This window comes from Nelumbo nucifera, chromosome 3 (genome assembly GCF_055504915.1).
Source record: "Nelumbo nucifera cultivar China Antique chromosome 3, China Antique-T2T, whole genome shotgun sequence".
In the NCBI taxonomy this organism is placed as follows: domain Eukaryota; kingdom Viridiplantae; phylum Streptophyta; class Magnoliopsida; order Proteales; family Nelumbonaceae; genus Nelumbo; species Nelumbo nucifera.
The window spans coordinates 52,757,928-52,785,708 of NC_142651.1; the positions used below are offsets into that span (position 1 = coordinate 52,757,928).

The 27,781-nt window shown below is 37.5% G+C and overlaps 1 protein-coding gene and 1 long non-coding RNA gene across 9 annotated transcripts; one reads left to right on the plus strand and one right to left on the minus strand.

The window, feature by feature from the left end:
* The first annotated feature begins 363 nt into the window (after nt 1-363).
* On the plus strand, nt 364-25,959 carry LOC104600889 (uncharacterized). Of its 8 annotated transcripts, none has more exons than XR_016084337.1 (7): nt 364-1,177; nt 1,264-1,374; nt 3,370-3,462; nt 5,809-6,281; nt 7,622-8,024; nt 8,122-8,201; nt 24,797-25,959. It is a non-coding gene; the product is annotated as an uncharacterized LOC104600889 (long non-coding RNA). The 8 variants fall into 8 exon arrangements; XR_016084342.1 differs by having other exon boundaries at nt 5,809-6,200; XR_016084335.1 differs by lacking the exon at nt 5,809-6,281 and having other exon boundaries at nt 377-1,177.
* LOC104601012 (protein CUP-SHAPED COTYLEDON 3-like) lies at nt 21,573-26,860 on the minus strand. The gene is made up of 3 exons (XM_088901794.1): nt 26,230-26,860; nt 23,967-24,232; nt 21,573-22,149 (listed from the first exon to the last, which is right to left on the minus strand). Exons 1-3 carry the CDS (start codon nt 26,396-26,398, stop codon nt 21,736-21,738), a joined length of 849 nt encoding a protein of 282 aa, XP_088757920.1. The 5' UTR covers nt 26,399-26,860; the 3' UTR covers nt 21,573-21,735.
* Nucleotides 26,861-27,781: the final 921 nt, after the last annotated feature.

Consider the following 27,781-nt stretch of genomic DNA (forward strand, 5'->3'; position numbering starts at 1 on the left):
AGTTGTTAAAAGGGTAAAAGACCCACTTTAGAGTTTAGATCATGTCTGTTGTAAGAACTCCCCAGACTTGACGATCAATTTTCAACAAGTGGGAATCTTCTCGCTTGCCAAAATATACCTAACGAAAAGCCCTCCAGGGGAACCAACCATTTCAGTCCTGCCACTCTGCCACATAACCTCAGCTAATGAGTCCAGAAAAGAAAATGCGAGGAAACCGCGTGGATTCATCTATAGGCGCTACACTATACGTACAGTTAATAGAAACCCCTGTTGTTTTCTCAGTTTCCCATGTGTCTCGACCAAAGCGCCCTGATGGGAGGACAAGTGAAATTTCATTAGCATTCCCTCTCTGGACTACTTCATTAACAGAGGCCCTGTTTGGGGGTGGTCCTCCATGATGATTCTGTCATCTCATGTCCGTATGTTTGTCCATTTCTGTGTAAAGGTGTGTTTGGGTTATCTCCATCAGTCTATTCCAACGCAAATGATGAAGAATGACAGCCACTCTCCTTGTTTCTCATGGGTTTAATTTACTGGCTACTGTGTACTGCTTAGCCCAAGCTAAGCATCTTTCTGAAAATGAAGGTTTTTCAGAAAAAAAAAATGATTATTCATTGCTTATGATCAACAAGGGAAAACCCAGTCTGAGTCTTCCATGTCTACAACCTTTCTGCTAGAAAGTTCATTAGATCATAGAATGTTGTTTACTTCTCCAGGCTGCCAATGATCTAGTGTCATCAACAGGTCGATCCTTTAATGGGCTTTTGGCATGTTAATTACCACCCCCATCTGCTCACTTCTCTCTGCCCCTCTGTAGCCAAACAGTCTGCTACTCTGCTTAGATTTTGGCTTAGATTTCCTCACTGCATTGAGATACTTGTTTGTGCCAGTGCTTTTGCCTGTGGACCTGAACCAAAAGCACTGATACTAGACTACCGGAGGCAGGATCCAACACCTTTCAATTCTGATCCCAATTCGATTATGTCAATAATAGAATGAGAACTACTGGGAATTCGGATCAAGCAAAGGAGAACTTTTTACGGTGGTCTTCCAGTACCAGATAGACTGTGGCTTGATTAGTATACAGAAAAAAGTGGGTGAGGTATTTTCAGTGTCAAAAGGTGAAGAAGTACCACTCGTTTGCCTTTGATACTGAGCTCATACATGTGTTGCCTAGGTATGAACAATCAATACACATCTCACAGTAATAAATAACAATTGCTTTTTATATTTTCAGTTATATGTAGCAACTGGGTTTCTAAGGATTGAAGGAATGAACAACCCATTAATGCTGATGAGGGGAGCTTGTCTTCTGTGAAAAATTTTAAGGGCATTGATGTCCGAACTGCTGCCTCTACCATGTTGAGATCTAAGGTTAGAAGCTTTATTTTAAACTTTCATTTACATGCATTTCTACTTTTCTTACCCTGTTGTATTAAAGCATTCCACTCTCTGTACACTCCATCATCTATGCCTATTCCCTTAATCTAGCTAGCAGTTCCTAACTTACGATAGCTAGGTTGCTGTTGATCATTTTCATCTTTTTTTGTTGGTAGTAAAATAAAAATTTATTAAAAACGAAAGAACAAGAAGAGAATAAGATGATCATTTTAATCTTGCATCTGCAGAAATTGTTGCTTTGCATTTAACTTGTCAGATATGAATATGATTTGATCCATATTCATCATATATATGATACATAGATGGAGCAGACATGCATTCTTTTTTTTTTTTCTCCTTCTATTTTAAAACAGGTGAAATCTTGATAAAGACAATATATATCATCTCCTCAGACATATTTTCCTTCCAATCAAAGTGCTGATTACTTGGGAGGCCACTCAACACAAGCACTGTTCAGTGCATTAATTTCTGCAGACTGGTCCTGATAGTGTAGGAAGAGCCAGTGGGTTTGTTGACATATGCTTGGAATGGGTGATTAACATGAAATGAGTTTAGCATTAATGGAGAAGAAACAGAAACTATGATTCAAGCAACTTAATTTTCTATGCTATGTTCAGAAAGTTGATTTCCTTTTGTTTGTAGAAGACTATATATAGTACAAGACCTAAATGGTTTAACCAAGTTAACAAAGATGTGGACAATATAGGTATAGTTGATAGTTCTATTTCATCTCTCTCTCTCTAGATCTCTTTTTCATCTGACTTTTTTTTTGCCAGGGTCTATCAATCAAGCCTCTCTTTTTAAAACCTTAATAAATCATCACCACTCCCTCTCAACTCCTCTATCTAGAGTCTGTCATACCTATTATATAAGAAGTCATAAACTACATAGGATATATAAATTGACAAAACCTTAAAAGAAATTTAGACAGAAGCAGAAGGAAGTAGAAAAAGGAGATACTCAATAGCAAACAAGGAAAATACAAGAGGAGGCTTTGAGGCTTTGCTCTAGTTCGTTCAGTCAACTTCAATTCAAGAGATCAAATATGTTGGACAGACAGCCTCCTCCAAGTTTCATTATTTTTCTCATCAGGCGGTTTAACACTTTCAATGTAGTTTTAGACCTCTCATCTTCTTCCTTCTTTTTTCCATGCATGTATATGTCTTTAAGCTTCTAAGGAAGCTTACCTTAATATCCTTGGACTGCAGTTAGATGAATGGGTGTGATCAAAGAGTTCTTTGTACTCTAGCTAGAATCCTAAAGCTCCGTTTGTTTTGCAAATTTTAATCGGATACAAATTTTGCATCTTTTTTTTTTTTTCTTTTATAACCATGATTTGCACTGCTTGGCACTAAACTAATCGCTCTTTTTGCTCTCTTTGACAAAGCTGCTTTTCTTTTCTCAAAAAAGAAAAAAAAAATGGTTTGCACTCCTAGCTAGCTACCTGATACAAAATTTGTACTTTCTATCACATGCACTAACTGGTGGTACAAATTTTGCATACTGATGCAAAATTTATATTACCTTCTTCCTACATCAAATTTCTCTCTTATATATAAAGTGGGGACCACATCACATTGTTTATTACCTCACTCTCAAACAAATAACCCTCCTCCTACGTAAGTACATTACTATGTTTCATGTAAGGTGCACAAACAAATAAGACAAAGTCAAATATGAAGCAAAAGTAAACCAGACTTTACACTCAATCTCTTACAACTCCCATGTATTTACACCAGCAAAAATTGCATAAAAAACAAGCAAAAAAATTGAACTTGAAATGGTTCAACTTTCATTTTTTTTTCTTTGCTCAGTAGTTATCTTCTTACTGCTATGATTTGACTAGATTTTGATAGATTAATGCCTTGGAGTTGCAAAACATCAATCCCTTTCAAAATGTTAGGCCAAATATCTTATCATCATTCTCTATTCAAATTTCATAAGTAGTAATGGATCCTATTCCTGCAGGCCACTCACGAAACAGCTTGGGACTGAGCTTTACATAACTGTCCATGTTGTCTGAGATTAGAAGGCTTCAGCTTCCAAGGAAGAGCATAAAAGGTAAACCTTTTGCACGTTCCATTCCAAAAATGCCTAGGGAGCTATCACGAAACGAAACTAATTCTAGCTCTGTCCGCTGACTTCAATCACTCCATTAACATCAACTTTCAGCTAGTTCGTTGGCTGGTCTCAACCAATTGGCATTAAGTGAGAAAAGTTTTGCTATTTATAAAAAAACAGCCTGAGCTGTTTTGAAGCTTCCTTCACATGATACATTACCCCACTTAGTTATTTATTAATTTATTCTAACATAATTGCAATTAAGGCTCCATTTGGAAGGAGTACAAATATAAATATGTTGAGCGTAAAATCTTATATATTTATATTTGTATTTGTACATCAAACTTTAAAACAGTCAATATTTTTTTTTTCTTTCTTTTTTAAGGTTGCGTTTGTTTTCAGTGTAAATGCAAATTAAAGTAAAATTCCACCACTGATTTGCATTTACCTGCATTTGTTTTTAGTGTAAATATATACAGACTGATACAAAACTCTACCCTGGTCTGTATTTTCACACGTTGTAACCCATCAGCTGAGTTTTCCATTAATAATCGATATAAATAATACATAGATTGTCACGTTTAAAAATGTCCCAATGGTTCATGATATTTTAAACCCTTTAAAATTGGATTCTATCTGTTGAGTTTACACCGAAAGCAAACGCAGCCAAACAGAAAAAAAACTTATCCCTTTAACTAAGTACATTACCACAGAATATAGGAGTAATAGAAGATATTGATGAAAAGAATTAATTCTGTGTCTCAAAAAGATTTTCAGAAAGAAAAATCTACAGACATTTTTAGTCAATGTCTATGCCACCTAAAATTTCACATGTAGAACTAAAGCTTTAGATATGTTTGTGTGCCTTTTGCATCTTCAGTGATAAGGCTGGTGAGAATTCTATTTTGACAGGCAAACAATTCTGGATACAATATATAAATACATAAAATCTATATCTATTGAAAAGCGTTGATCTGGACAATATTAACAAGAATTCTAACATCAGTGACTTTAGCCCAGAACCTATTGTTTTGCTAATATTAATCTCAATGCTTATTATCTTATCTGTAATGGTGAACAAAATGCCAAAGACATCAAAAGTTGATCATATATATATATATAATTGTTATCTTATCTGTAATGATGAACAAAATGCCAAAGACATCAAAAGTTGATCATATATATAAGCCATATATTCTTCTTGATCAGTTATGCACAAGGTTCTAAATATTGACACAGGTCGATATGCCAGTAGGGCATATTGGCATGTGTCGATGCTTTTTTTAATGTTTTATTTATTTATTTTTTTTCTAGAATCAGTTTAGAGGGATTGGTTTAAGTCCTAACTACCCTCTGAACCATGGTCTGACCCAATACAATTCCAGGCACATTAGGAAACTCCCAACACGATACCTACTAATACTTTGAACCTTGATTATACACATGGTCCCAGTTTGATATCGTTGACATCAGGGATGATGCGCCCATTTACGTTAGAAGTTCATTATATAGGAAACCTTTTTAGCTAGGAGTGCATTGGGCCGGAACTCTCAGGCCGGGTGGGGCCCAGACAACTTTTAACAAATCCTTTACGCAAGCCCACCCAAATTTGCAGCCCTACTTTCAGAAGTAAAGATAAGTGTGGCCGAATTCCATACATCCATTATAAAGGAAAGTTGTTTGGATTGGCTAGGTATGTATGACATCCCTATTAGTTAATACATATAAATTGTATAGCCCATCAATAGTGGCATTGCAAAACTTAAGGCCATGTTTGGTTTGGTTTGAAGGAAAATGAAGGGAAAGAATTGTATAGGTTTCCTTCTTTTCCCTTCATTTTCCTTCAAACCAAGCATAATATAAAGGTACGCCATTTATACGGAACCTCAAATAAGTCTCAAAAATGCATCAATTGCATTAAATATATATAAGGTTTAAATGAATAAGATATCAATATATTAGAAATACATATTTTAATAGTTTATGTGAAATGTGAACTATCGGGATACACTTAGGGGTTATTAAATTAAACATCAATAATTTGAAAAACGATTAAAATTGCACATATACATACCTTAGGAATTCAATTAAAATTAAAAAGATAAATTTAGTAATAAGCCAAAACTTGAAAGTTGAAACACATGATAATTCAACAATTTATTGTTGTAACTGTTAATGGGTCAACCCTTGATGTCTTTAACATAAAGAAATTCAGAAAAAATTAAATAATAAAGAACCCGATAACTTATTGGACAGATCAACGGTTCAATAACGTGAGTGGTTCATTGACCAAATCAATGTTTTTTTTTTTTTTAACACTAGTGATGATGGGTGATTTGACTCCAGTAACATCGTGACACATGGCACCCCAGAATCGTCTCACAACACCTCAGTGCCATGTAGGCAACGACTTCAAAAACACTTCGAGCACACATTGCCTTCCTTAATTGTCTCAGCACCACCTTGGCAGGGCCGACTTGTGGACATCTTGACTTGACAGGGTTGGGTCGGCATAAGAGGTGACTTGCTTTTTCCGATCTGATTGAGCCTCAGTTGGCGATATGCATGACATGGTGGTTGACTTGCTTCACGACTGAACTATCGTCTTTGAATCATCTGGGATCACGTTGCTTGATTGACAGAGCTAACTCTCACCCCACCCACTTCGAAGGCAATCGTATAAGCTCTATCGCCTTATGCGGTAGCCATCTCCGAACATGAAACCACCTCCGAGCGAGGTAAGCCAGTGATCTTAGACATGCTACGTGAAGCCCACGACAACCTGCATCTATATAAATGTATCCCGTTGATCATAGAAGGTACACACAATTTAGCACCCAACTCTCTTGTTCTTTCACTTCCTTGCTCTCTTCAAACTCATTGCTAAGTTAAGCATCGGAGTGTCCACCCTGGGTAAAGCACCCCAAGTACTCTATCCATTGTTTCCTTGCAGCTCGGCCAACCAACTTAGTCAGCCCATCATTCGTCTATCCTCTAGCAGGAAGCACCAGATCGTATACCATCAACTAGGTTTAAAGTTGGCCCGAGCCAGTATTGTGACCAAATAACCACTATTTGACTAGTTGGGTCAATGACAGGTTGAAAATACCGGTAAGAAGAGAACTAATAGGAGAGATGGGTGGGAAGTTCAAATTAAAAAAAAAAAAAGTAAATTGGTTGATACATACTGATACATCAGATGTATTCGGTAATATAGGAAAAATGTATTGCATTAATATTTTGAGGACTGGATGGGCTGGAGATAAAATCCTACAGTGGAACTAAGATTTGTAGGGGTGGACTGAACAGTAAAAACCCCTAAAAACAATCACCCTAAAACCTGCTAATTACTATTCCATTTTAAGCTATAGTTATCATCTTGCTATTAAATAGATCAAATGAAGCATTTATTTTATTTGGAATCTTTAATTATCACCATTCCATTTTAAGCTCCTGCTAATTTCAACAGTTATAAATTAAAAATTAAATGTCACTTTTGTTCTGTCACACGACAAAGTTGTGGATGAGGATAAACAGAAAAAGTAAGGTCTTTTGAATAGTCCATTCGGTCGTCGCTCTTATAGTTCAGTGGTAGAGCATCAGTCTTGTAAACTGAAGGTCCATGCGTGGGGCATGTCTCTCTAAATTTCCTCACTTTTTCTTTCAATAAAAAAAAAATCCTACTGTGTATTCACGAGTAAAGATTCCTGACTCTTTTCCCATACACATTGGTAGACGAGAAGGTGGCCTTTTTGAAGACAAGACTGATTTAATCTCAGGTTTGCAGTATTAACCTGCACAAATTTGTCACACTTCTCTAGTGAGATCTTCTGTATTATAAACACCAGAATGGGGGCCCTGATCGATAGGGCGTAGAAAACTGATAAAATAAAAACCCTTGATATAATTAATATTTATGGGTTTCTATTTTTATTAACTGAAAAGCACATGTGAGTACCATACCAACCAATGATGGTTCAGTTGATAGGATCTCCATGAAGAAGAGAAAAAAAACGTTCATGTGGGTCATCAATATTAATATTATGCCTTGATTGAATAAACTGATAAAGCATTAAGCTATCTCTCTTGTCAGTTCTCAGGAGTTGTTTATTGGTCAGTGTAGAGCCTCTGGGAACTAACTTATCTTTCTAAACTGAAGGTTTTGCAGAAGAAAATGTCTCAACAGTTCGACTGGAGTTGTCCTCTGGAACCAGACAGCCATTATTGTATTTTAGATTACATTTAGAGACTTGTGCCAGTGCTTTGACTGCTGGGGACCTGATCAGCTAGCTGCTGAAGTAGTTGTTAGAGACCATTGGGACATGTTTGGGTTCAGAAGAGAAGAATTGGAACTCATTCATGATCCTATTTTGGGCTCTACAGGAGAAAACTAATGTCTTGTGCATTGTCTCAAGGGAGAAATATAATTGGATGAAACACACAAGACAGTAGGGCAACTTGATTAATTGGGGCAATGGTGTATATCCAAGCTGGTGACTGTTTATGGTCTTGAATAACTCTTGGTAATTCTACCTCTGATCCCCTGCAAACATTTTGCTAAGGTATGAGTACTCATTTCAGAAAACTCTTGCCAATCCCTTTCTTTGTTTATGAGCTGTAACAAAGAATTTCATTTCATTTCATTTTTGTTTTAATTAGTAGTCAAGGAGCCTGTGGACAAAACTTTAGGGAGTTGAACAAATGCTGAATGTCCAGCCTCTGCCAAGTGGACAGTCATGGTAACCTTATTTTATTGTTTTTTCATTTTTATTTATTTATTTATATTTGTGGTAGCCTTGCCTTTTTTTAATATATAGTAGAATTTAGAAGATATTTGCTAATATGGCAATTGCTGATGTGACAGTTGTTTTTGTTTTGAAAGCCTTACATTTGCTTTATACTAGCGAGGACCCGTACGATATACGGGATTTGTCAAGGGAAAGTTAAAGAATAGAAACTGATAAGGAAGGAACACAATGTTGTTTAAAATAACTAAACTTTATTTTACTAATTTGTTACAAAATAATTTGGTAATTTAGTAATTTGGATTAAATATATTAATAATTTTCAACAAAAATAATAAATTACTACAAATTACTTAATAAAATTATTTTTCCATTTTATTTGTTAGTGTTTTATTTTATTTATTTTAGTTTATTAATTATTAAATATTACATTTTTTGTAAATACTATTTAAATATTTAAAATACTTAAATATTGGAAAATATATAAAATTAGGTTATACTCATAATTAAATTAATCTAAACCCAAGCTTGAGGTTTGGGTCTTTGGGTTGGGCTTGGGTTGATCCTCAACCTCACACAACCAATCCAAGTTGCACTCCAAAGAAAATGTGACATTCGTAATTGGACTAAACCAAATCGAGTACAACCTGAGTATTGATTATTTTTGGGCTTTTAATTATTCTTAGAAAATAATAATTGATATTAAAGCCAAAGGAGGTATGGGAGATGAGCTACCCTCATTGTGTATCCCAATGAAAAATAGAATAAAATAAAAGATCTCAAGCCAAGTTTTGATAGTGTATTAATAGTTTTAAAGGAACTATGGGGGATAATCGTGTTAATTATAAAACTACAATTTCATTACAAATCAATTTTTTTATTTAATTTTAGTCTATTATAAAAAATATATAAAAATTTCTATCTATTTATCAACATAAAATTTATTATCTAAATATTATATAAGAATATTTACCATATATGTATATAACTTCCAAACCAAGATTAGGGATTTCTTAGCTTGGCCCTTGCCTACTAGGGTTGTCAATGGACTCTAACGGTATGATACCTGATTCAACTCCAAATCCAATTATCTTAGATTTGGATGTCAGAACTTGCATTTGTTTAATAATTGGATCGAATGTGGATTAATCCCATATGATCCAATTAAAATCCAAGTCCAATAAAAAATTATTATTTTATGTACATATATAGATATTATGTATAATTATATAAAGTTAATAATTGATAAATTTGATATTTTATATTTATATACACTTATTATATATGCATTAAAAATAATTAGTTTTTTAAAACTTTTAATTTTTTTCATCATTTTAAACACAATAAGATGGTTGCAGATTAAATCTAAATCCAATCTAAAATCCAACATAATAATCAGATAGATGTAGATGCATATCTAGAGATTTCATTATCAAATGTGGATGTAGTTTCATCCAATTCAAATCCAATTTGTTTACAACCATACTACCTACATTATGTTTGGGCTTAGTGCGGATCTAAGCTAGACCTAACTCAGAAGAAAATAATGGTTTGAGCTTGGAAATTTGTAGGTCTAGCCAAGTTTGGCTAGGTTATAAATGACCATCCCCAAGTAGAATGAGTTTTATGACATTTTTTATTAGGTCATTATTAGTTTTATTATTTTAATTATTTTTTATACTTTATAGGGAAATCAAGCGGTTTGTTATATTACTTTTAATACTTTTTTTTTACATTTTCTTATCAATTTTAATAATCCTATTAATATTAGTTATTTTGAATAGAATTCAAATTTATTTTAATTTTTATATGATGAATTACTAATTTTTACTAATTCAATATTTTTATAAACTTTAGTAATTTTTTTATTAATTTTTGTTATTAGGTTTGAAATTATAGTTTTTTTGACAATTAACCAATTAAATAGAATTTGAATATGGAACAAATAAATGAAATTTAGATGAAAGTAAAATCCTCTCTCTATCTTTTCAAAATACAGTAGGCTAATAATGGAAGAGACTTATAGAAATATGCTAAAATAGGTTAATGGTGGAAGGTTAATAATTTTGTTTACTAACTTTTAAATTGTTATTTATTTGTGGGCCTGATGCGGGCCCAGGCAGGAGCTAGACTGAAATGATCATCCCTAAGCAAATTGTTTTTGGTTTATTAGATTAATGAGAAGAGGAGAGAGAGAAAGGATAAAATAAAGGGTAAATTACAAAGACCCCCCCTGTACTATGGGGTCAGTGACAAAGACCCCCTTGTACTTTGTTTTGTGACAAAGAACCCCTCTGTACTATGACCGTGAGACAAAGATCCCCTTCTGTTAGCCTTTTGTCCAAAAAGGCTGTTATAATATTTTTTAATCCCCATACTACCCTTAAAGATGGGAATTGAAAATACCCCAATGTTTGGATCGAAGCGGAACTAAGTCAGATTGACCTGCTCATTGATTATCTGCTCCACGGGACCCTACCTGCAGAACGCAATGCAGCTCGGTGGGTAGAGCGTCAATTAGCTCGGTATGTCCTTATAGACGGACAGCTATACAGGAGGTCCTTCACGCTCCCCAACCTACGTTGCCTACGATCCTCAGAAGTTGAGTTCGTACTTCGCAATATCCATGAAGGGTTATACGGAGGACACTTGGGGGGCAGAGCGCTCGCCCAAAAGGCATTAAGACAAGGCTACTATTGGCCCACTATGAAGGTAGACGCACTCGAGCTCGTCAAGAAATGTGACTGATGTTAGAGGCATGCCAGCATCCTTTATTAGCCTATCGCCGATCTGAAGTATTTGACTAGCCCGTGGCCCGTCACGCAATGGGGAATCGACATCCTCAGTCCATTTTCGCCGGCAACCGGGCAAAGGAAGTTCTTGGTCGTGGTAGTGGACTACTTCACGAAGTGGGTGGAAGCTGAACCGTTAGTAAGCATCACAGCTCGGTATGTGCAAAATTTGTTTTGAAAAAACATCGTGTGCCGTTTTGGACTGCCCAAGGCTTTGATATTGGAGAACAGGAAGTTATTTGAGGACATTAAATTATAGAACTAGTGCGCCGAGATGGGGATTCAGCAAAATTTCACTTCGGTAGCACACCCCAAGCAAACGGACATACCAAAGTGAAGAACAGGGCTATTCTCCATGGACTGAAAGCTCGCCTTGCGCGAGCCAAAGGGTTGTGGGTGGACGAGCTGCCCAGCGACCTTTGGGCCTATCGGACTATGATCAAGACCGCGATCGGGGAAACACCTTTCAACCTCACATACGGGATGGAAGTCGTGATTCTGGCAGAGATTGAAGTACCAACGTTGCGGCTCGAAGCATACGACGAAGAGGTAAACAACGACGAGCTCCGAACTAACTTGGACCTGGTTGAAGAGATACGCGACCTGGGCCATATTCGAACTGCGGCTTACCAACAACGAGTAGCTCGGTATTATAATGCCCAGGTTAAGAAGCGACTATTTCGAGTCGGCGACCTTGTCCTCGGTAAGGTAATGGTACCTGAGCCCGGCGTGGGTAAGCTCGATCTGAACTGGGAAGGTCCATATCGGGTGAGATGGGTGTTAAGAGAAGGAACCTATGAGCTCGAAACCGTTGAGGGGAAATAGGTACCTCGAGCTTGGAACGTTGACAACCTAAGGAGATACTATCTGTGAAACCTCAACACAATTGAAAAAATGACTAAGTCCACTGGATCACTGAGTTGACCCTAAGGACGACGAACTGGAGAGAGGACCCTAAGTCACTCCTAGAAGCCTAAGGGCTATGGTGCCGAGCTGACAAGAAGACATCGGCACGATATAATACCCAATCGTCTCTTCAGCATGGGCATAGAAGTCCTAGTCGTCTCTTCGGCACAGGAAGCCTAAGACCAGTCGCTTCTTCGACATGGCCTCGCTAAGACCTAGTCGCTTCAGCATGGGCAACTAAAAACCCCAGTCGCTTTGGCATGGGTAAGGCAAAGTAGCCTAGGCATAAACAGGTCGGGCATGTACCCTATAGTGTTTGTTCACCCCAGCGTACAACGACGTTGGATTATTCCTATTCGAGTCTAGCTCTCGCCAGCTCAGGAGTAATCTACACTTGGAGAAATTTTTTGCACACAAGAAATTTTGCAAATGTGATATTTCATTAAAGAAACGTTTTAGGTACATAGTGAAAAAAAGGGGGAACAAGTATTTACAGGGGTATCCATGAAAAGAGGCATCAATCAACTCGGGGCTCCTCATCCCCAACAGAGGCATTGGCAGGCAGATCGGTCTCCATATGGTCCTCGGTGACACCACCTCCCTCTCCCTCTTCTGTTGCCTCATCGTCGAGGAGGTCGTCTTCGCTCTCTTCCTTAGAGTCCGGGTCCTTAGAAGCTTCGACGACCATATCCTTGGTGATCTTCGACGTTGTGATTGCACTGAGGTGGAGATGGGGGAATTCATGCTGGGTCAACCATTTGCTAAGCTTAAAACCCTTGCGGTAGCCCGCTGTTCCGGCCTCGACCAGCAGCTCGCGATGTTCTATCAAAGACTTGTACTCCTCAACGACCTTGACCTTGGCCTCCTCCATTGCCTGGAGCAGAATATCAGTCCACTCCTTAACCAGCGCCTCGAGGTTCTCGTTCTCTCTCTTAAGAGTCGTCTCGTGCTCCTCTAGCACCTTCTTCTTTGCCATCAACACAGTTAGCAATTCCTTTATAGCTCGCGCATCAATTTTCAGGTGGTTGACTTCGTTGCGAGCTAGGTTTAGCTCGGATTGGGCACTTCGGGAGGACTACTCGGCCTCGAGAGCTCGTTTCAGGTTCACCTTGGACTGGTAGGCCAGGGCATGGATCGAAGAATTCACTTTCCAAAAGAAGAAATAGAATCTAAGTATGGAGAAAAATCAAAGTGTAATATAGCCCAATGGTTGAGTACGTACCACCAGGCAGTGAGTTGTCACTTTAACCCCAAGCTGAGCAATCAGTAAGTCAGCCCAACAAGCAACCACCTCGGCAAAGACTGCGTCCTTGCTCTTGAGCAGACCAAACTTCGGAGTCAAGATGCTTTGAGCTGAGGTATTGCTACTCGATGGAGTGGTCGCTTGAGCATGTTGGGGCTTGGAAGATGTGCTCTCCTTGGGCAAGCGGGGTGGGGAAGCTTTACCTTGGTCCTCTTCGACCAAGTCAATCACTGGTGGCTACTTGGTAACTGGTGGGTGCTCGGGGACGGTGGCACCAATGTCGGAGGTGGTGGCCTCTGCATGGAGGCAAGCCTTCTTGCAGGCCCTCTTCTTCTTCTTACCCTTCTGCATGCCCCTGAAGAGCTCGTCGGCGGGGATGTTAGCCATGGCAACAACAAAAGGCAGCGAACAGAGTAAGTACATGATCAATATAAAGCAAGGTAAGGAAAAAAAGTATATAAGTTGTGATGATGACCTACCAGGAGAACTTAGCCAGGCTTGCACGAGCTTTTCCTCAGTCACGAAATTTTCAAACTTTAGCCCGAGCTTCGCCCAAGATCGGACCTCCTCTCGTGTCTTTTGGTTCAATCTGACACCGGGGTCATGGATGGCAGCCCTCTAGTGAGTTGGAAATGGCCACCCCTCGGTGTTACGGACTACGAAATAACGCCTCTTCTAGGTCGGGACTTTGTTCGGGAGTTCATGCAACAACTTGTACCCAGGGTGAGGAGACATGTAATAGCTTCGCCTATGCTCAGGTAGAACACATGCCGAATTTTTCTTGATAGAGCAGATCGAAGAAAAAGTGTTGAGGTCTAGAGGTCAGTTATAATCGTGAAAAAGGGAGATGGTATCTACGATGTTGCGGATAGAGCTCGGATGGAGCTGGTCTATGGCGATATCAAAAAACTTGACAATCTCAAATATGAAGGGATAGAGTGGGAAGTGCAGCCCGACTACGAGTTGCTCCTCAAAGACCACGATCTCGTCATGACCGTGATCCCAAGGAAAATTGCCCAAGGGAATGTTGTACACTAAGTTATTGGGGAGCCTATACCGAGCTACTAAGGACAAGAGCCTGTCCGCTGTCAATGAAGACAGGCTGAAGTTGCTCGAAAAATGACCCCGATGCAAAGTGGAGGCCGACCTACCAGAAGCCTCATACTCTTGCCGAGGTGAGTCTGCCTCGGACGGGTTAGAGTCCACATCCTGCACCGAAGTGCCCACCTCGGCCCCAACGGACTTACCACTCCCATCCAAAAGACTATCCAAACTAAAGCTAGACATGCTAAAGGAATAGACAATGGAATCGAAAACAAAGAAAGATGAACTCGCCAAAGAAGACCAAAGAAAGCAAGACGACCTCAGACATGGGGATAGCTGACACCGAGTTGGGAGACCTAAACGTGATCTCAAAGAGCTCAGTCACGCGGTTTGTGACGAAGAAAATGGGCCCTTCAGCGCCTATTTATAGCCATTATATTCGAGGATCAATGGCTGAGATCTGCACGATCCAACAGATCCTAAGAAAACTGGCTACACGCTACTTGAGGTTGAAATCAGTTGAGCACGCGTTTTGATGTCCGTAGAGTTTATAATCAATGTGACATCCGCGCCTACCTGTTACGCGATCTGGGTCATTTCCTGGTTGAGCCAAATGGTCATACAGGTCCAGCCGGGGGCCCACCCTTTGTACCACCTAGACATCGTGCCAAATCCACCTGGATTCGTCATGAATTCCCCGTACCGGGTCAAGACCCCTAGCACGAGGAGTGGGGGGCAATTGATGAGGGGTGATTTGGCTCGACCTAGTAAGTAAAGGTCATGTGGACACGATCTGCTAGCAGGATGATAACTCGGCAAGGGGAGCCTAGTCAGCAGTTTAGGAGCCCGAGTGTTTGGGCACCTTGGCATAGAGCCACCTCAGCGCCAAAGCTAGTTCAACAGCCAAGTACCGAAGTGACACATAATCAACTCCAGAAGCTTCTTAGCGGACTCCAATCTCCAAGGATCACGCCGCATAACAACAGCCTTATCCTCTCCCCGTCCGGATCGGATGATAACGATAGACTTCATTGACTGGTACATTAATCTCCTTCTAAAGCGGAAAAGGATCTCATCTACGCAGGCCACAGATTCCAGAGTCGTTTTGTGAGACCCATGGCAGCTCAACTATATAAGGGCATCAATCCCCTCGGGACCCAAATACGCTCAATTTAGTGCATTCTAGCTCTCCTTGTTCTCAAACTCTCAGCTCGCATATACTATTATTGACTTAAGCATCGGAGTGACCTCACCGGGTTAGCCACCCTGGGTTCTCTAATACATCCCTTTTCTTTGCAGTTCGAGCGACCTACTTGGCAATAGGCATCCAAGCCACCCTACAGCTAGGAGAATTCAGATCGTGCACCATTAGATTGCATCGACATTTTCTCTGGCACACGGATATAGTTTTTGTAGGGAGGCTAATATGTACAATTTTAGGTGAGGAAGTTCTCGCCGGAGATGTTAAACTAGTACACTGTAGCGTCTTGTAGTGTGAACTGGGGCATGGAGGGTTGGAGGATCGCCCATATAAGCAAAGAATGAGAGAGGACGATGAGGGGGGGAGAAGAGATGAAAGGAAAAAGAGCAAAAATAGAAAATAGAAAAAGTTTAGTAGGTATTTTGGTAACTTAACACATTCCGTCGTCTATCTTAACAGTCTAGGGGATTTTTTGTCTCACGGTCATAGTACAAGGGGGTCTTTGTTGCAAAATAAAGTACAGGGGGTCTTTGTTGCAAAATAAAGTATAAAGGGGTCTTTGTTGTAGACCCCATAGTACAGGGGTCTTTGTAATTTACCCTAAAATAAAAATAAAAAGAAAAAAAAATGAAGAATAGATGAGTTTTAAGCAATGTAATGAAGCAATTGAGAGAAGAGAGAATTAGTGGAACGAGTTATTGGAAGAAAAAAAGTTAATAGAATGACTAAGGAGGAGAGATAATCAAAGGAGTTAATAGGAAAGAGAAGAGAGATTTAATGTTGAATTGATGATAAATGAAATTCTTAAAAGACTTAAAATTAAATGGCCACTTGAGTTATTTTGTTCATCTTCTTTATTTGTGAAAAGTAAATAAGCCAAATGATGTGGTACCCACATCATATAAAAGAGAAGGGGGTTGGACGAAAGGAAGATTATTTGTTTGGGAGTGAGCAGGAAGAAAGATGACACGATCCCCATTTTATATGAGAGAGAATTGAAGCAGGCGGAAAGTGATGAATTTTTATTAGTTTTTGGAATATAAGATTTGCACTGTGGCACAAATAAGACAAAAAGTACATATTTTTATATCAGAAAGTGTACAAATCATATACAAACAAAAAAGATGTGAAACTGAGCATAATACAATATTTGTATCTGATTAAGATTTGTATTCCTGACAAACAACAGGACCGAAAGAACAAAAGCATACATGTTGATGAATACCCCCAATCCAGACAAATTTAATCTTGTAGCCTTGCTGTGTTGACTCGTAATAATATAGGTTGCTACATTCTAAATTGCCCTCCAAATGTTTTATACATATTTGCAATTTTTTTGCATGTCAATTTTTCTTTATAATAGATATTATTATTTGTTACATTTCTTTATAATAGATATTATTATTTCTTCGAGAAAGGAGAGAGGTGATGATGATGATGAGGTTTAGGGGTGGATTTGAGCCGAGCCAAGCTAAATAGTTAGTTTTTCGAGTTTGGCTCGTTAAGGCAGTACGAGATTCGAGTTTGAGCTCGAGCTCGGTTCAAGCTAGAACCTTGAGCTCGAGTTCGGCTCGAGTCAAAAGCTCGTAAGCTTGAGCTTGGCTCGGTTCAAGCTCAACTTGAGAAAAATGTTTTAAAAAATTAAGAATTAAAATAATTAGTTATTATTATATATAAAAATAAAAATATTATATATATTATTGTTATTATTATTTATTATATATATGTATGTATGTATGTATGTATATATGTATATATGTATATATGTAACTATTCGAGCTTAGCTTGCGAGCCTCACAAACTGAACTTTATTAGGCTCAAGCTCAAGCCCGACTTGTGGCCACCCCTAATGAGGTTGGAAGAAGAAGAAGAAAAAAAATGAGAAAAGAGTTAGGTGATGTATTTGTCCACAACATGAGTTGCAATTGATGGCATGGTTCTTGAAGACGCACAAGGGCTCCGATGTTTTTTTGTTAAGTTTTTGCTTGAAAGAGGGGGTGTTTGTCAATATGCTTGGTTTTGTTTTTCAAACAAAAACAAAAGGCCCAAAAACAGCAAAAATGAATCTATGCTTTGTTATATGAAGGGTAAGAAGTAATCAATGATGGTAAGTAACAGTGGGCATCTTGGGCATGGGGGACCATGTGTATATGTGTGGGGCCCCGATAACTTGCCACCTGTCCTATTTTTAACAAGCAGGACTATAGACTTATACCATAAATAAGTTATGAACATGGGACAGGTGGCAAAGTTGTAAGCAATTTATATATTTCATAACTTTGCATTAATAATATTACTAGCAATCTAATTGTTTTACTTGTTAATTGAATGGATATCAAATAATACTTACAACTAATTCATAAATATGGTGTCCTAATTTCTTTATTCATTATTTTGAGGATTAAATTAAATGTTGTTAGCATATGTCTGAATACAGTCATAACTATTTTCTATGTTATTATCCTGAATCTTACTAAAATATATATTGTTTCAAAATGTAAATGCTCAACTTTTGGAAAATTTACAACTAAATAAATTATTTTAGTTGTTGAACAATACAACTTCATTCTTCCCTTGTTTATGTCATTAAAAGGCTAATAAAGTTGAAGAATTTGGTTGACATGTGAAGAATTTCAGTAAACAGTATAGTTTTTTTCTTGGTCACATTGTCACTATTATTGATGATCAATCTATAGTCATCAGTGAAAGGGATCAGCGTGAATCCTAATAATTCTATGGTTATCAATGAAAGGGATCTCACCCTGAATTCAAATAGGCCCTGTCTGGTTCGCAGGAATAGAGTTCTAGAAACGGAATTAGAATGGGCTATTTCAATTTCAACTGTTTGATTGGGCGAAACTAGAATCTTATTCTCATTCTTGTTGGAATGATCTTCCCCCATTTGAGAAAATGGTCATTCCTTACTTCTCTCTTGGGAATGAAATTTTATTCTTGTTGATTCTAATTTTCATTCTCATTCCTGTCTGAATCAAATAGATTATGGGAATGGACTATTCAGATTCCAATTCTAAAGGATTTTGATTCCGATTACGATTCCAACTCCAGTTGCGAACCAAACAGATCCTATTATTTATAGCATCCAAATAGTTTTTTTTTTTTTATAATGTAATTACCACTATAAACATATAAAGGGCATACCTTCTTTGATAAAGGAACCCTTTTAATGCTTTATTTTTTCTCTATCAAAATTATCAACTCTCATCTCTTATTGTTCATATCTTCTGGCTTTCTTATTTTCTTATTTTAGAGTTACTGCATATTTTCATACATCTATATCTTATTTTCTTATTTATGGGAAATGGTTATAAATGAAAATTTATCACCCATTGATAATTCAACTATATTTGATCATCAAAGGAATAGAAATAGAAAAGGGAGACAATAGTGTCCCCCTTGCCTAGAACTCATCTAGTGGAGTCAATCTTCTAACCACTTGCTTTGTTGACCAACTAAACAAGTCTGGATCTCCTGCCCATGAGAACTCTGCCCACGTTAATCGTAGCCACACATGGAGAACATTTCATTTTCTGCATAGTATTATGCAGGGGGAGATGTTCCCAATTCACGGGGATAGTGTAGTGTGGGTAGGCGTGGGCAGGAGATCCAGAGTCCAACTAAACCATAATATTACTGGTGGCAATTTCTCCCTTTATTTCCTTCTTGAGCATTAATTTGACTGTTCACTTGAGGCTGTGAACTTGATAATCACAAAATGAAGTATTTCAAAACCCCTTTTTCTTGACTCCGGATCTCCTGCCCACAAGAACTCTGCTCACATCTAACCACAGCACACCACCTCTGAGAATTGGGAACATCTCCCGTGCATAATATTATGTGATAAGATAGATGTTTCCTATGTGTGGCTGCAATATTATGTGGTTAGGTGTGGGCAGGAGATCCGGACTCTCTCTCACCTAAACCCTTACCACCGCCCTTCCTCTTCAACTATCTCTGCCCTTAACGATTTTTCAGCCAAATATTACCGTTCCTTCTATCTCTCTCCATATTTATTTTTTCTGGAACAAAGAGAGTTTCACTTTCTACTCCCGTGATTGCTTGACAAACCCTTCGTAGTTGCTCTTATAAAATCCAAATATCTCTCCATCTCCTCTCTCTCTCTCTCTCTTGTGTCTTTTGCTATCTAGGTTACACTTTCAAATCAGATGGTGATAGTAATTCACTTCTTCAAATTTCCAACTTTCTAAAATTTAAATAATGTTGTTTTGTTATCTAATATGAATTATTGCTCTCTCTTTGTCTGCAAATTACAGCTTCTGGAATTTTTTTTTTTTTTTTTTTTTTTTTTATGTTTGTAAACAAATTCATAGAACGAAAGAAAGAAATGGGAGAAACCTTGGGGGAGAGAGAGTTTTTTTTATCTGGGTTACTACTTTTTCTTGAAAACCATTGGGGATCTATTATCTTATTAAACAGCTTCAGAGGACCATATAAAGATGACGGAAGAAATGTATAGAGAGAGAGAGAGAGGGAAAAGTAAGGAGATGACAGGGCAAGCAGGTCCGAGAGTTTTTCGGTAATGAGTTTTCCATTTGATCTAATATAAGGAGACGTGACAAATTATGAACTGTGGACCAAAAGTGTATGTTTTTAGATGCATCCGGATTGAATTTTAACATATAAGAACAAAATATTGAGACCTTCTATAAACATGTTGGAGCTGACAACTATTGCAAGAAAGGAGGTTTAGAGGAAAGATAGTTCAGAGCTTAGTGGTTTGAGAGGAAGAATATATTGCAAGTAAGATTATATTGTCTCTGAGCTGTAGGAAATTGTTGGGTTCTTGGCCATGATAATGCTTTCTATTTCCTGCACCCCTTGCTTCAAACATGATTTCATTGTTCTTTAGGATCACAATATTTGTTTCGTTCTCTCTTTAATTCTTAGCCTTTTCTCATGTCATTTATGTATGTTTGTTGCTTTCATTTCCTATTTCATGACATGGTAATCGTGGAGGTTAAGTAGGTCCAACAAGAGACCAAGTAGCTACATACAATAGTCCATGCATTTCATCTATGGTTTTGTTATGAACAAACATGACAGTAAGGCTTTAATGTAGAATTGATGTTCGTAGACCTTAGTGGAGTCAATTTTAGTCATTTACCTTGGTGATCACACCAACTATAAGATTGTAATTTAATTGGTGCCTTGGTGGAGACTCTTCTTGTTAATTTTCTTCTTGGATAACAATGTTTATTTCTTTCTTTTTTTTTTTTTTTTGTGAGATCACTAAGCTACATAGACAAGGATATATTAATATTTTCATTCATTGATCAGTTCAATGTACATTATTTAGTCATATATATAACCATTTTTTAATGAAATGCAATGGGTAAACTTAAACAAGTGGTTGTAATTAGCTTTTAGGGATTGATGCAAAAGAGGTTAATAATGTGTGAAGATGGTTTGGTTGGGGTTAGAAATATTAATTGGGTTAATTAAATGATTAGAAGGGTTAATAATAATAGGGTTGATGCTCCCGAGAAGTTGGCTCAAGGATTGGTGCATGTATCATGTATTTATGGGTGGTGAGCTTTGTCCAAAAGCAAGAGCCTTATATGTTTAGGGTTTGAAGTTGGCTCAAGGATGATTAAAAGTGGGGTTTAATTAATATTGTGGGACATACAGTCAGGCTCCCATGAATTCTTGGTGGGTTTAGACACTCCATCAACTTTACAAAAGTAATTGGCATTCAACAATTTTATGTGGGATTGAAAATAGTCAGAAATTAATTATATCTTTCAAAAAGAAAAAGAAAATACTCTCTCTCTCTCTGAGGAAGTGAGGATGCTTGGAAAAGAAAACAAAATGAAAAAATCTTGTTAGAAAAAAAAGGATAAAATAAAAACACTATAGAAAAAAGTGTATAAAGAAATGTTGGATTTAATATTGTTATATCTGATTTTTAAATGTAGATTCTTATGATTAATTGTTTAACTATAGTAAAATACTTTTGACCATGTCGGTGGTTATTATGATGTTCAAATAATTTTTGCATCTCTCTCTAACACTAACAACAGAACCACAGGATGGATGCACATGTGTTGTATTTGGAGAGTATGGAATGACAAGTTGATTTTTAACTTTTTGTACAAAGAAAATGACTGATATATGTAGACAATATACATGACATAGACGTATACAGAACCCAAAGACCATCTTGCCATACATCAATCATCTGATATCCAAACAATGCATAATTCTATCCTTATAAACAAACAACACAATATATCATATATCAATAAATGGGTATCCTTCCTTTCCTCTCTTTCTTTTTTTTCTTTTTTTTTTAACAAAACCAATCTAGATGAAAACCATTGTGTTGTCGTCATCGTCAAACTTCATTTCCTCCATACTTGGCGTTCCTCCATCCCCCATGTTCTCTTCTAAACTCATATCCAGCAGAAACCCGAACTCATCTCCACCTCTAGAATCAATCTCAATCATGGGTGTGTTGTTCATTTCCTGAGGACACCCAAGAAAATTAGGGTTTTGCTTTGCCAAGTTTAGGAAACTCTGGTCTTGGTGGTGTAGAACTGAGGAGAATGAGTCCACCACCTGTCTGTAACCACTTGGCACGGTATGGTTATGAGAGAAAGGGGCGAATGTTGGAGAAGGTGCACCAATTGTGGTTTCAGGCTCATGATTTCCAAGGCCAGGTTCAGTGAGATGCTCTCCCTTGCCTTTGTAAAAGACTCTACATAACACCCAATCTTCCTGCAAAATCAGTTTAATAGTCACATTAGCTAGCAAGATATATATATGAAACAACACAAACTTGAAGCAGGGTTACATAAGAAATGGTTAACCAAGGTAAAATGTTAGGTCAGGCTAGATATTGTAAGAGAGCTGATTTTGGGTCTATCTAGGGCAGGCTAGGGACATGTTAATACTTACTACTTAGTATGAAAAAGTCTGATCATGCACTTATTGAACCAAAACAAAGTCTGATCCATTTACATCCCTAGCTCTTTTATTGCATGTTAAGAGGGGGAAAGTTGGTTAATGGGAGAAACCCATTTTAGATTTATGTGGTTAAATTACTTTCTCACTTAGGGGGATGTTGTTTTTTTTTTTTTTTTTTTTTGGATTTTAAGTGGGGGGAAAGTTGGTCAATGGAATTTTGGTTCTCACTGACCAAGAATCTGCTGTTCTTTTTTCAAATTTATGTGGAAACCAGGGAAAGTTTATTTACTTTTAATAATGGATCTTTGTGGTCATTGCCTTATTTACATTAGAAACAAAAGAATAGGGGTAAATGCAAGTAAGTGTCTCTCAGGAAAAACTTACCCAATTAACTACATTTACCTCGGTAAGTAACTTACTGAAAAGCGAACGGGCCTAAGGGGAAAGTCACTAACACTTGAATAGGACAAAAATGCCCCTTTTAATAATAAATTTTTATGACTAAAATGGTCATTACCCTATTGTCTGGGAAATAAAAAAGCATGGATAAATATGCTTACTCAGATAAATCTTTCCTGAGAAACACTATATTTACCCGGGTAAATAATTTATCGAAAAGCAAATGAGCCCCCAAGTGTAACGATCATGCAGGAGTGATCTCATGGTGAGTAAAACCTATGAGCTCTAATGGAACACCAAGTGTAGCATTCTTGAGTCACAACCATGCATGCTGAGATAATCTTTCCTTGTTTCCTTATTTATTTTTTCTACAAGAGCTCTCCTCGTTAACCCTATTGTCTCTATCGATCATTCACTGGTGGCGTGAAAGTTAAAAGACAAAAATTCCAAACTTTTCTATTTTGAACCAACGAATGATGATAAAATAGAGTATGCATGGTTTAACAAATGAGAGCGTCTCTCTGGATTAATCGCCACTCTTTTTTAAAGTAGTGTCATAACCACTAGGGAATGCTCTCAGGAGATTTAATTTCGAGCCAACCAAGAATTAACGATGAGTTATTTAGGAGTTGGGAAGGTTTTCAACCAGCTGGTCTATGGCATGACCTGTGCTAGACTTTGACTAAGATACTGTGTATTACAAACAACAGCAAGGGGACATAATAGTCTTTTGATGGGAAATTCCAAGGAAACTGCACCCTGAAGAAGTTTCAGGTGCTTTGATCGATAAAAGCCAAACCCATTTTGTCCACTTCCCACATCAATCGTCAAAACTGCCCCTACGTGGGGTTCACGTGAATTTTCCCTTGTTGGACCTTTGGCTTTCAGTGGAGTCCCCATACAACGTCGTTCTCAAGCGATGGGTCTCTGTAGCATTTATTATATCGATGCCTACCCCTAAGGGAGTGTTTGGTGCAGTCAGTTTCTTAATCAAGTCTGTATTTGAGTATTCATGTTGGCTGTTATTTTATTGGGCAGCAGCACCAACTCACTCACTCAGCATTCAGCAGGCCAAGGTAATGTAGACTTGTAGAGTTGAGTTGCACCCAATAAGAACCAAACAGTGTCTATGTCTACTGAGTGCTGAGAAGAGTGTGTGAGAGAGAGTGAGTTATATTGAATGAGCTGGATTAATTGGAGGTAGAGAAAGAGAAGACAGACAGACAGACCTTTGGAGGCATGTGTGGGTTCTCCAGACGGAACTCGTGCATGATCCAGCCTGTCTTGATCCCATTCGGAGCTCTGTTGCGATAGAAAACCAGTGTCTTGCGCATACCAACAATCGCGCGGGAAGCCGGATCGAAGACGGGACGATCCTTCCCTGTGGCCTTCCAGTATCCAGATGTCGTGGCTCGGTTGGTACGCAAGCCGGTGGCGTACTTGCGGTCCCGAAAGCTGAAGAAGTACCATTCGTTGGCTCCCAGCTTGGCCACCTCTGCGCCCACACAAGTCCATATATATGCAAATTACTTAGCTAGCCTACCCATCATCACCGACTTAAACAAATTTCATATATTATAACAAATTTATATATATATATATATATATATATATATATATATATATATATATATATATATGCACACACTTGCAGTCTTCCATGGCTTCCTGCCTTATTGGGTTGTGTTGATTTGTGAGTTGTAGATGAATGTGGCAAGTAATCTGGTATAGGGAGGAGTTAGCTAGAACAGTTGGGTGGCTAAATATCAGCATTTATATTACAGAGTAGAAGAGCCACTGTTGGAAGCTTTTAACTATCCCTTTTCTTTTTGTGTTTCTTGTTGTATTGGTGAATGGTGATAGGTTTGTCTGTAATTTTCTATTGTATTAATATTAATTATACCTTGGAATATCCAAACCTCGTGTCTCTGTCATGGGTTTTATGATGATTTTATTTAATCATGCATACTCGTGATTAGAAGTTAACTACTGCGTTTTATTTAAACTGCGCGTTAGAGGTTGAGTGTTGCTTTGTATTTCACGCATGGACTGTTCCTAGCCAATGGCCGGGAAATAAGGGTATAACTTGAAAGAGAAAGAGATAAGAAGAAGAAGAAAAAGAAAGAGAAGAAGATGAAGGAAATAAGGACGCTTTGCTTTTGTGTTGTATCTAAGGTCTCCGGACACTAAAGGATCATGACTTGGATGAGCTAGTTGCAGAGAGAGATTCACATAGAAGACCAAATTAATGATTAAGCTAATGGGTTGTTTTCATTCAACAGGTTATCCCTCCAATCGGACACATCACCTCTGTGCTTTGGTGGGCCATTCAGGATGTTACGCAATTACTTGTTTTTTTTTTGTCTCTGGTAAAGATATACATGTAAAAAGAAACTATAATGAAGAATTCAGCTGGCATATATCTCCATATCCATAGCTTGTATAATTGCTAGAAGGAAAGACTACTTCTGTTAGAAACTAGGACTGTAATTCCATTTGAAATACATATGCTCTCTTCTTTTAGCAGACAAAGCTCTTTCTCTTAAAATACAGGAAAAGAATTAATTATACTGTAAGAAACAATCTATCATCTGGACGCTGTTTGTGCCCTAACTTGAATCAATCCATGAAGGGTTCTCAGTTCTCACCCATTAATATACTGATCATGGACCCAGCCATTAATCCAAACTGGGGAATGGATAGAACATTATATAAACTGTGAATGTCTAAAATAAATATATCTATCCTTTTATATATACAGAAGGCCAAAGACATACGTACGATAGCTCATTAAAATTCCAAAAAGTCTATCAAATCAGTGGTTATGATCCTTGGGTTGAAGGGCTGTAGCCTCATCAACTTTTGGCTGGGGCTGCTGTGTGTTTCGTTTTCATGTTTAACATTGGCAATGATCATTTAGATAATTACAAAATCTAAATAACATGAAGCCTTTTTGCAAACAAAGCGTTACTTTTTAGATTACAAACAGAAGTAAGTGCACCATGAAAACACAAGGACCCAGAAACTATTGATCATTCACAGCCTTATCATTTCATGCATATTGCAATATGGCAGACTATTTTTTTTTCCCTTTTCTTGGTCAATCTTCTGCTTTCTTTTTGGTGAAAGTTGATCTTCTGAAATCTCCCTTCTATATATAGATATATAATAGGATAGGCTATTGGATATGCTCTCTTGTTCTCCTCTCTTCTATTCTCTCCCCCCCCCCCCCCCCCCCCCCCTCTTCTCTGTGAATATAAATAATGGTTATGACATCAAACATGAAAGTAAGTGCAGATGAGCAATTATCAAAGTGCTTAATTCATATATTTCATATAACAGAATAGAAATTACTAAGACCATAGTTAATTTATCAAAAAGGAAGCATGTATTGAAAAGAAAATAGTTGAAGCATCTGGGAGAGAGATTGATACTACAAGAATGCTTTGAAATAAACAAAACCGAAACCATGGAACTAAAGGGTTTACCCACCTGGGAGTTGCCAAGGCTCACAGATATGCAAGTCTACATCCACCATTGTTCCTTTAGATACTACCCCCTTAGCAATCTTTCCATAGAGATAATGGCAGACTAACTCCTCATCGCTTGGATAAAACCTAAAGCCTGGAGGTAGAGTTGCTTCTATGTCCCTTAAACCCATGTATTCTTTTGGAGAGAAAATGGGTGAAAGAGGTATGATCAGGCTTTTGAGTTTGAATTGGTAAAAATTGTCTACAGCTGAGGATGGTTGGGAGCTGGCATGTAGTTCATCAATAGAACCTCAGGATCTCTTGTTTGTGGTTGGAATATTTTATAGATGACAAGACCTCTTGTGGCTAGTCGGTTATGACAGGTGGCTAACAGGTCAGGTTCCACGGCAACATTCTAGGAACTTATGCTTGTGAGATCATGTATAGCTCTATCTTCAAGAAGAACCATGGACACAAGAAATCATCTCCAGAAGACTTTGCATGACTTGTGGGTGGAGTGGGAAGTGATCATGAATGAGGATTCAATGCTATAAATGAGGAAATCCAAGGCGTTTTAATAACTCAAAAAAACAAAATTTTAGCTATTTTCCAAAATTCTTGTTTCTAAAGACAAAATAATAATGATTCAGAAAGATAGAGAACTTGGGTAGTTTTCAAATTAGGTGTTTAGGCCCTCCTTGTGTGGACTATAGCCAATCAAATTGACAATCCTAGCTGTGCAATGTATATGCTCTACAAAGAACTGTGCACATGATTTTCTTCCCATCCACTTGCTCCTAATCAGATGGCTGTGATTGTGTGATCTGTATGTGTGACATGATTTTAGCCCATTTGATGAGCTGTCAATACCTTACTGTAACTGATAATCCATGCCACGTCATCTGGAGACGTGCTAGAATACCATTAAATTGTTTCTATTAATGATCAACATAAACATCCCCCTCCAGAAAAGGGAATAAGAAACAAAACCTTAGGTTATGTTTGGTTTGAAGGAAAAGGTAGGGAAAGGAAGGGAAAGGCAGGGAAGCTTATACAAGATTTGTTAAGGGTTCTCTTCCTTTCTCTACTTTTTCCTTCAAACCAAACACAGCCTACAGCCTTAAAGAAGTTGTTTTCCATGTATCATAGTGAAACAATTATTGGATCAAGATGGTGGATAATCACTACTATTTAGCTTTAGAATGTCAGCCTGGAGTCTCTGGCCCTAGCTAAGTTCTCTCTCTCTCTCTCTCTATCTATATATATATATATAATTAATTCACAAATAAAATATTACTACTGTATGTAATATATCCATTCAATTCTATTTAATCTATTAACATAAACTATCTATCAAGTATCAACCATAAAACCATGTTAAAGTAGAGATAATAAGGATTTGAACTATATATATGAACAAATTAAATGGCTATTATTTGATTGTATAGGATGGATTATAAATTAGTAAAGTGGCATGGGAAAATTAAATGTTAAATATAATTATATAAGAAAAATTAATTAATGAAAAACAGTTCCAAAATGGTATGTTTTTTTTTTTTTTTAAATTGAAGGGA

Coding starts and splice junctions, on each gene's coding strand:
- LOC104601012 (XM_088901794.1), bottom strand. CDS start 26,398: ATGGGTTTAAGGGACATAGAAGCAACTCTACCTCCAGGCTTTAGGTTT. Junction 24,233..26,229: donor TGAGCCTTGGCAACTCCCAG/GTGGGTAAACCC, acceptor GTGTGGGCGCAG/AGGTGGCCAAGCTGGGAGCC. Junction 22,150..23,966: donor ACCCACACATGCCTCCAAAG/GTCTGTCTGTCT, acceptor CTGATTTTGCAG/GAAGATTGGGTGTTATGTAG.